Here is a 9,677-nt window from a genome sequence, read left to right as displayed (position 1 = left end):
TTTGTCTCAGCCGCTGGGCTGGAGACTGCAGCCTCGACAGGGGTCGGAATTTGGTCGATTGGCAGGAAGATCTTTTCAATGTGAGGGTATTTCCGTTCGAAACGCCTCACAAATCGGATCTTCAGGCCAATTTCCCTAAATTCCGACTGGGTCACCTCGGAAGGGTCTTTGCCAATAAACCTCTGGCAGTAGAAGACAGCTCTACGATAGTTGTATCTATCTTTTTTCTGCCGAGATTTATTGGCTTTGGTTGAGGGAGACTTTGGAGAGGCCGTCGTCGTATCCTCCTCCAAAGCATCCTCCACCAAGGCATCTTGCCTGTTTAGGGGGGGTTTATCGGAATCGACCGACACTTCAGCCCCCGAGGGAGCCGGATCCCCGACCGTAAGGTTGGAGCTCTCCAGTGCACGAGAGAGAGTAGCGGTGGATGATTGAGATGGGATAATTGTAATATCCATCTCATCATCCTCCCAACTCTCCCAGTCCCATGGAGGGGGGCTCTCCTGACTTAGTCGGAGACTATCGCTGTCCCTCAGGAGCTCGAGCAATTCCCTGCTCTGCTTATTGATGGCGTCGTTCACACTGTCCACTGTCGTTCTATCAACGTCCCCGCCCAGGGATTGATTATTCGCACGAGGTGCAACATTGTCCGGGTTCATAGCCATGGTCGATGATGAGGGTGTATCGGAATTGGGGTTGTTTGTTTTTATATTAAATTCTTTATCCATAAGTAGATGAGTTTATGGGGGAACTGAAGACGGACATGGCATAGCCCTCCACTACCATGACTAGGGCACTGACTACTCGCTGAGGTACCCAGGTATCAGCGAGGCTCCGTTCGAATACAGTTGGTACCCTAACTGCAAACCTTGAGAACACCGATGAGCACGAGGTCGCATAACACCCCGGTGTTAGGGGATCTCACAATTACTTTGGTAGGAGATCGCTACCAAATATATGTCACTCAATCCAGAGATACACTTTGAATTCCAGTGCACTAAATTGGTGCGTGACAGAGAGTGGATAACCTTTGGTCGATCACAGCCTCCCAGTTCAACACTACAAGAAGTCAAATGAGAAGATGTGACGTCTAGCCCCCGCATCGCTTCAAGATTGTTATCCCCGGCGGGGGACGCCAACCTTATGGGTCTATCTTGTATTGCCACTAAACTTGAGTTGCGTTGTCAGTTGTCTGCGCGACTGAGACGAAATGTTGTACCATTAATGTCAACTCAACTGGGTGGTCGATAAACATGTTTTCGATCAGTGTTTTTTCAAACTTGTGACCTCTATTCTCAAAAAAAAAAAAAACATTTTAAAAATAAGTGCGCTTTGGATAACTCTTTTGTGTATTCTGGACAATATTTTAATATTTTGGCTGAGTTTTCGAGCAAATTTGGAAAACAACCCAAGATTGGAATATAACCTGCCCATTGAATCTTCGGATCGTCAAGTTTTATTTGCTGTCCCAAAAAATGATAAGTTCGGTGGAATTATTTTTTGATGATGAAGAAAATGTACAGGACATTGCATCTATTAGAAGAAATTTGAGGGACAAGTGGAATCCATTGGAATTGCCATCTGCACTGTAAGCTGATGATCATGTGGAAAGATCTGTATAATCAGTAAATTATTTCAAAATACGCCTTAAATATTTTCGATTGCCAAAGGATGCCGTAGTTTACGTTGTGGAAACGTTAAAGGATGACTTCAAAGTAAGTTACAGATCAACAGCAATACCCCCACTTTTAAAAGTGTGCGCAGCGTTGCGATTCTTGGAGGAGGGAAGTTTCCAAAAGTCCCATGGCAACGATTTCAACAATTGCATGGCTCAATCTACATTGTTTTGAAGGAAGTTGTCCACTTGATAGAGGACAAATTGTGCCAAAATTGGATCGTTTCGAACTTGACAGAGGAGGAAAAAAGGCAAAATAAAAACCATTTTTATTCAAAAACGAAATTCCCTGGTGTAGTTGGCTATATAGATGGAGGATGTTCGTCATTTGTACTTAAACTGAACCTACTGTATTTGTCACCAAATTCATTTGCAAAAGATTTGCTTCTGTCCGCTCCAAACGCGATAAATTCACTTATTGCGATGGACCACCATATTGATAAACAAAATTAATTAATGATGCAAAGAATCAATAATTGTTAATAAAATGTTTATTTTTCCTTCTATTTTACTTCTTGTTTCTTCGAAAATGTTCAGTGCAACTGAAAATTTGTGGTTGCTGAAAAACAGCCGCTTCGTCAACTGAGATTCGCAACTTTAGTTGAGAGTTGCCATACGTGGATCAATTTTGACAACTGGCAACGCCACTCAACGACAATTGTTATCGATGATCGACCCCTTAATAAGGGTGATTAACTGGTTGCTGAAAAATAGCCGGTTCGTCAACTGAGATTCGCAACTTCAGTTGAAGGTTGCCATACATAAAGTAATTTTGATAACTCCACTCAACGATAATTGCTATCGATAATCGACCCCTTATATATTGTTCTAACATGTCCTTTACTAATTACTCTTTACTAGGTACAAATAAATACATAAAAAAAAAACAATATTTTAAAGTAACTTTTTATTAATTCAATTTTGTTACACTAAACAATAAGTACATATTAATATGTAGAGTTAAGATAGGCATATAATAAAAATGAATTGATTAATGAATTCAATCGCTGTATTTGCGTATATAATAAAAAATAATTAAGAATATTCTTAAATTTCACTCGACTTACGTGCATAGGTAGAAACAAAAACAACTATTACTTCAGTGTCAATAAAAATATTCACAAAGGGTAAACTTAAATTTGGAAAAACGACTATTATTATTTGTCACTTTTGGTATCTTTCTCCAAGTTCTAGTTCTTCCGACTATTGATTTTGACTTTAATATAGCCTTGTGTTAGACACAGAAAAATCCATAAGTTTTTTTCAGGTTATGGGTCAAAAGGGAGGAGATGTCACTCTCTTCTAAAAGATTAAAAATTTTATTATGAATTGTTCAGCGTCTGTGATTATTAATTTAGTTTTACGTATAGAACAGAAATATTGATAAAAATTCATTTCGTAGATTGTAATAAAAAAATAACGCTTGTATGTTAAAACTATTCAATTAGTAAAAAGTATATTCATTTGGTAAAAAACTATTAGGAACGTTTTGTCATTTGTTAATTAAAAATTGTGATCAACATGAACATTAATTAGATAGATTCTTTAATCCTAGAATTTTTCATTTGGTACATATTGTGTGTATAAGGCCGCAATGTGTTTCATTGTCTTCGTAGTTTAAAGGAAATACAATTGATTTTCCAAACCATTACTGGGAGCACGATGAATACTTTCTGCAACAAGAAATGCTAACTTGTGTGCATATTGACATACCGCGGGCACACGCAGTGTTCCCGACCAATTATAGTACAAATGAGTCATTTTGTATGTCAATATTTGCATTTTATCGGCACTAAGTCCCATATTGTCATGAATTACATTGTAGCTTGTTGGAGACACTGTCCCCTGGCGGACGGATTGTGAAACGAGGAAGAAATCGTAACGTTCGGGAAGCGTTATAACATCATCTACAACAGTGCCTGGATCGGGATTTTTACCATTGACGAAATAACGAGTGTTTATTCTTTTAGAAACAACCACAAAAGCGAGTCGGCATCCAGCTTCTACACCAGCAGATTTGTAAATTTCATCCAACTTCTTTTTGAGAAATTGTACCTCAGTGTTGAACACTTGGTGTAATTGTCCATCTCCAACACCGTCGCGGTAGAAAAGGATACGATCTGGTAAAGTTCCATGAACAGCGCGATATGATTTTAAAGCACACGTCATATTTAACGATATTTCATTGGAAAGTTCTTGCCCCTTCAAATGTTGTGTGACAGCTGAATAATACTTCGTTGACGATCTTATGTCCATAGTAGCCACTAAAGCACCATATGATTTATTTTTTTCTTTGGCTGAATGACAAACATCAAATCCAACTGTCATTAGTCCGGATAGCGGCATATCTATCATCCAAGGAGCACCCATCAATTTGGCATTCATTTGAATGACTACTTTAGTTGCAATGGACATCAAACCAGATGCTTTATCACCACGCGGAGCGATTGTTCTTAGAGTGACGACTTGTGATGGCACCGGTCTGTCTACACAACATTTCTTCTTAATGCAAGAATACCTAAAAAGAAAAAAATATAAAAATTACAAAATGGTATTATAAAAACAAGTTTACATTCTTGAACTTTATTCTTTCCCATTTATATGTTTTAACTTTATACTTACTTTTCTTGATTGTTGTTTGGTAAAACCAACATCAATATTTGTGGATCCTGAGATGTAGTTCTGTCTATTGCAGTAGAATACGATCCATTTCGATCATCTGGCATTTCATCGCTTAAACGAGAAAACAGTTCGGTAAATATTGTACCTATCTTTAAGTATACATATACACTCACTATCTGGGTTCGGAGATATGCATTTTCATTGATCCTGCAGCTCGAATACACATCTTTACAAAATCTTGAACTTCGCGTAAATTACGTCTAGCTACTATAACATACCAACGTTTAATGTCGACATGTGAAAACATGGAAGTGTTTCTAAACTCTCGTGTCCAGTCTGCATTTTGGTCACAAACGTACTTCCTCTGGTTTCCGAAATTAATTTTTTCGGGTGGCAAAACGCGTCCTGGAATTTCTACCAAGTGCCTGTCGAGTTGCATATTCCATGAAGCTAGAACGTCCATACTTTCCTTGGAATTCTGAAGACGAGTATTGAATGTTCGCAAGCGATCAATGCGTCGATTTGGATTTAGACGAGTGTGTTCGCTCATTGCTCTCATCAATCTAAAAATTTTTAAAAATAGTACACATTTGTCATTATGTATACATGTATATCCATTATCTATATATATAAAAGAGCTTAGTGAGTGAGTGACTGACATATCATCGCCCGAAACCGCTGAAGCTAGAAAGCTGCAATTTTGACTGTGGGTTGCTGTCGGTGTGTAGGGGTGAGATAAGGCTGGGTTTTTGGAAATTCGACCTAGAAGGGTACGAAAAGTACTAAAAGGTACTAAATATGGTACCCTTTGTATTAGGCAAACGGGAAGAGCTAGAATTCTGAAATTTGGAACGAGGGTCACTTATGGAGAGTTCGAGAGATATACCAAAGGGTTTTTGGAAATTCGACCTATAAGTGTACGAAAAGTTACTAAATTTGGTACCAATTGTATATTTTTAGCGGATATAGCTACAATCTTCATATTTGGTATGGGAATCAAGGTAGGGAAGTGGTGTTGATTTAAGGAAATGATTTTGGAAGTTCGTACTTATGTGTACGAGAAGTACTAAATGGTACAATTTGGATTTGGGTGAAAGGATAGAGCTGAAAACCCGAAGTTTGGAATTTAGATTACCGTAGAAGTGTACGATTGAGATATGGGGGTAGTTTTGGAAATTCATACTTATGTGTACGAAGAGTACTAAATGGTACCAAATTTGGTACAATTTGGATTTAGATAGACATGGAAACCTGAAATTTGGAATTAAGATTACTGATGGAGTGAAGGATTGAGGTAGTTTTGGAAATTCTTACTTATAGGTACGAAATGTAGTAAACGGTACTAAATTTGGTACAAATTGGATTTGGCTGAACGGATAGAGCTGGAATCCTGAAATTTGGAATTTAATTAATTTTGGAGTGTAGGATTGAGTTAGTCTTGGAAATGCATACTTATGAGTACGGAAAGTACTAAATGGTACTAAATTTGGTACAATTTAAATTTAGTTGAACGGATGAAGCTGCAATCCTGAAATTTTGATTTAAGATTACTATTGGGGTGTAGGATTGAGCAAGTTTTGGAAATTCATACTTGTGGGAACGGAAAGTACTAAATGTACTAAATTTGGTACAATTTATATTTGGGTGAACGGATGTTTTTGGAAATTCGAACTACAAGGGTACGAAAAGTACTAAACGGCACTAAATTTAGTACAATTTGGATTTGTGTGAACGGAAAGAGCTGGAATTCTGAAATTTGAAATTAGGGTCAATTGTGGAGAGTAACAAAAAAGGTTTTTGGAAATTCGAACTATAAGTGCACGAAAAGTACTAAATTGTACTAAATTTAGTACAAATTGGATTTGGGTGAACGGATAGAGCTGGAATACAAACATTTGGAATGAGGGTCAATGATGAAGAGTAACAATGAAAGGTTTTTGGAAATTCGAACTATAAGGTTACGAAAAGTACTAAATGGTACTAAATTTAGTACAATTTTGATTTGGGTGAACGGATTGAGCTTGAATACAGACATTTGGAATGAGGGTCACTAATGAAGAGTAACACTGAAATGTTTTTGTAAATTCGAACTATAAGAGTACTAAATGGCACTAAATTTAGTACAATTTGGATTGGGGTGCACGGATAGAGCTGGAATCCTGAAATTTGAAATTAGGGCCACTGGTGGAGAGTAACAATGAAAGGTTTTTGGAAATTCGAACTATAAGTGTACGAAAAGTTATAAATGGTACTAAATTTAGTACAATTTGGATTTGGGTGAACAGATTGAGCTGGAATCCTGAAATTTGTAATGAGGGTCACAGATGGAGAGTAACAAAGAAAGGTTTTTAGAAATTCGAACTATAAGTGAACGAAAAGTACTAAATGGTACTAAATTTAGTACAATTTGGATTTGGGTGAACGGATAGGGCTGGAATCCTGAAATTTGAAATTAAGGTCACTGATGGAGAGTAAAAAAGAAAGGTTTTTTTTAAATTCGAACTATAAGTGTACGAAAAGGAATAAATGGTACTACATTTAGTACAATTTGGGTTTGGGTGAACGAATAGAGCTGGAATCCTGAAATTTGGAATTAAGGTCACTGATGGAGAGTAAAACAGAAAGGTTTTGGAAATTCGAATTAAAAGTATAGGAAAAGTACTAAATGGTACTAAATATAGTACAATTTGGATTTGGGTGAACGGATAGAGCTGGAATACAAACATTTGGAATGAGGGTCACTGATGAAGAGTAACAATGAAATGTTTAACTAAATTCGAACTATAAGGGTACGAAAAGTACTAAATGGTACTAAATTTAGTACAATTTGTATTTGGGTGAACGGATAGAGCTGTAATCCTGAAATTTGGAATTAGGGTTAATCCTGGATAGTAACAAAGAAAGGTTTTTGGAAATTCGAAATATAAGTGCACGAAAATTACTAAATGGTACTAAATTTAGTACAATTTGGATTTGGGTAAACGGATAGAGCTGGAATCCTGAAATTTGGAATGAGAATCATTTATGAAGAGTAAAAATGAAAGGTTTTTGTAATTCGAACTATAAGTGTGGGAAATGTAATAAATGGTACTAAATTAAGTACAATTTGGGTTTGGGTGAACGAATAGAGCTGGAATCCTGAAATTTGGAATTAAGGTCACTGATGGAGAGTAAAACAGAAAGGTTTTGGAAATTCGAATTAAAAGTATAGGAAAAGTACTAAATGGTACTAAATATAGTACAATTTGGATTTTGGTGAACGGATAGAGCTGGAATGGAATGAGGGTCACTGATGAAGAGTAACAATGAAAGGTTTAACTAAATTCGACCTATAAGTGCACGAAAAGTTCTAAATGGCACTAAATTTAGTACAATTTGGATTTGAGTGAACGGATTGAGCTTGAATCCTGAAATTTGTAATGAGGGTCACTGATAGAGTGTAACAAAGAAAGGTATTTAGAAATTCGAAATATAAGTGCACGAAAATTACTAAATGGTACTAAATTTAGTACAATTTGGATTTGGGTAAACGGATAGAGCTGGAATCCTGAAATTTGGAATGAGAATCATTTATGAAGAGTAAAAATGAAAGGTTTTTGTAATTCGAACTATAAGTGTGGGAAATGTAATAAATGGTACTAAATTAAGTACAATTTGGGTTTGGGTGAACGAATAGAGCTGGAATCATGAAATATGGAATGAGGATCACTGATGAAGAGTAAAAATGAAAGGTTTTTGAAATTCGAACTATAAGAGTTCGAAGAGTAATAAATGGTACTAAATTTAGTACAATTTGGGTTTGGCTGAACGAATAGAGCTGGAATCCTGAAATTTGGAATTAAGGTCACTGATGGAGAGTAAAAAAGAAAGGTTTTTGGAAATTCGAATTAAAAGTATAGGAAAAGTACTAAATGGTACTAAATATAGTACAATTTAGATTTGGGTGAACGGATAGAGCTGGATTACAAACATTTGGAATGAGGGTCACTGATGAAGAGTAACAATGAAAGGTTTTTGGAAATTCGAACTATAAGGGAACGAAAAGTACTAAATGGTACTAAATTTAGTACAGTTTTGATTTGCGTGAACGGATTGAGCTGGAATACAGACATTTGGAATGAGGGTCACTGATGAAGAGTAACAATGAAAGGTTCTTCTAAATTCGAACTATAAGGGTACGAAAAGTACTAAATGGTAATAAATTTAGTACAATTTGGATTTGGGTGAACGGATTGAGCTTGAATCCTGAAATTTGTAATGAGGGTCACTGATGGAGAGTAACAAAGAAAGGTTTTTAGAAATTCGAACTATAAGTGCACGAAAAGTACTAAATTTAGTACAATTTGGATTTGGGTGAACGGATAGAGCTGGAATCCTGAAATTTGGAATGAGAATCATTGATGAAGAGTAAAAATGAAAGGTTTTTGGAATTCGAACTATAAGTGTGCGAAAAGTAATAAATAGTACTAAATTAAGTACAATTTGGGTTTGGGTGAACGAATAGAGCTGTAATCCTGAAATTTGGAATGAAGGTCACTGATGGAGAGTAAAATGGAAAGGTTTTTGGAAATTCGAATTAAAAGTATACGAAAAGTACTAAATAGTACAATTTGGATATGGGTTAACGAATAAGGCCGGAATCCTGAAATTTGGAATGGGGGTCACTGATGAAGAGTAAGAAAGGTGTACCAAAGGTCGAAAAGTCATAAATGGTAGTAAGTTTAGTATGATTTGGATTTGAAGAGCTGGAATCCTGAAATTTGGAATTAAGATTAAGAATCGAGATATGGAGGTAGCTTTGGAAAATCGTACTAATGTGCACGAAGCAGTACTAAATGGTACGGAATTCGCTACAATTTGTATTTGCGTGAACAGATTACTGTTGGAGTGTAGGATTGAGGTAGTTTTGGAAACTTATGGAAAAGTGCTAAATGGAACTACATTATCAATAAATTGGGTTTAGGTGAACGGATAGAGCTGAGATATGAAAGTACATTTCGGAAAATCGTGTACGAAAAGTGCTAAATGGTACAAAATTTGGTACCTTTTGGTATTTGCTATATGGTATAGAATTTTGTACAATTTGTGATGTTGTAAAGGGTAGAACTGGAATTTCGAAATTCGGTATTAGATTAGCAATTGGTGTTTAGAGTGGAGGTAGGGAGGAGGTTTTGAAAATTCGTACTTATTTATAGTACTATAATGGGTTTCAGGGGAACAGATAAAGCTGGAAAAGTGAATTGGGGTTAGGATATATGTTGAATATAAGGAAGTAATTTTTGAAATGTTTACCTATGTATGTGTACGAAAAGTTGGGTAACATGTTGATACCAAAACCATTTTAGTATTGTGTAAACAATTAAGGTACTAAATTTGGTGT

The 9,677-nt window shown here is 36.1% G+C and overlaps 1 protein-coding gene across 4 annotated transcripts in view; it reads right to left on the bottom strand.

Moving 5' to 3' along the window:
* Window positions 1–2,567: 2,567 nt before the first annotated feature.
* Window positions 2,568–9,677, bottom strand: part of aub (piwi like RNA-mediated gene silencing protein aubergine) — a 50,920-nt gene continuing 43,810 nt past the window's right edge. For all 4 annotated transcript variants that reach the window (XM_073968800.1, XM_073968803.1, XM_073968802.1 and 1 more), the window contains exons 8-10: window positions 4,471–4,860; window positions 4,298–4,408; window positions 2,568–4,193 (exon numbers count right to left, since the gene is read on the bottom strand). In XM_073968800.1, the coding sequence (XP_073824901.1) occupies window positions 3,293–4,193; window positions 4,298–4,408; window positions 4,471–4,860 (1,402 nt within the window). In that variant the 3' untranslated portion in view covers window positions 2,568–3,292. The remainder of the gene's footprint in view (window positions 4,194–4,297; window positions 4,409–4,470; window positions 4,861–9,677) is intronic.

Source organism: Musca autumnalis, unplaced genomic scaffold (genome assembly GCF_047663935.1).
Source record: "Musca autumnalis isolate F117 unplaced genomic scaffold, ASM4766393v1 scaffold_2, whole genome shotgun sequence".
NCBI classification, from domain to species: Eukaryota; Metazoa; Arthropoda; class Insecta; order Diptera; family Muscidae; genus Musca; species Musca autumnalis.
Note: the sequence above shows the minus strand (reverse complement) of the source record. Positions and strands in the feature narration are given on the sequence as shown.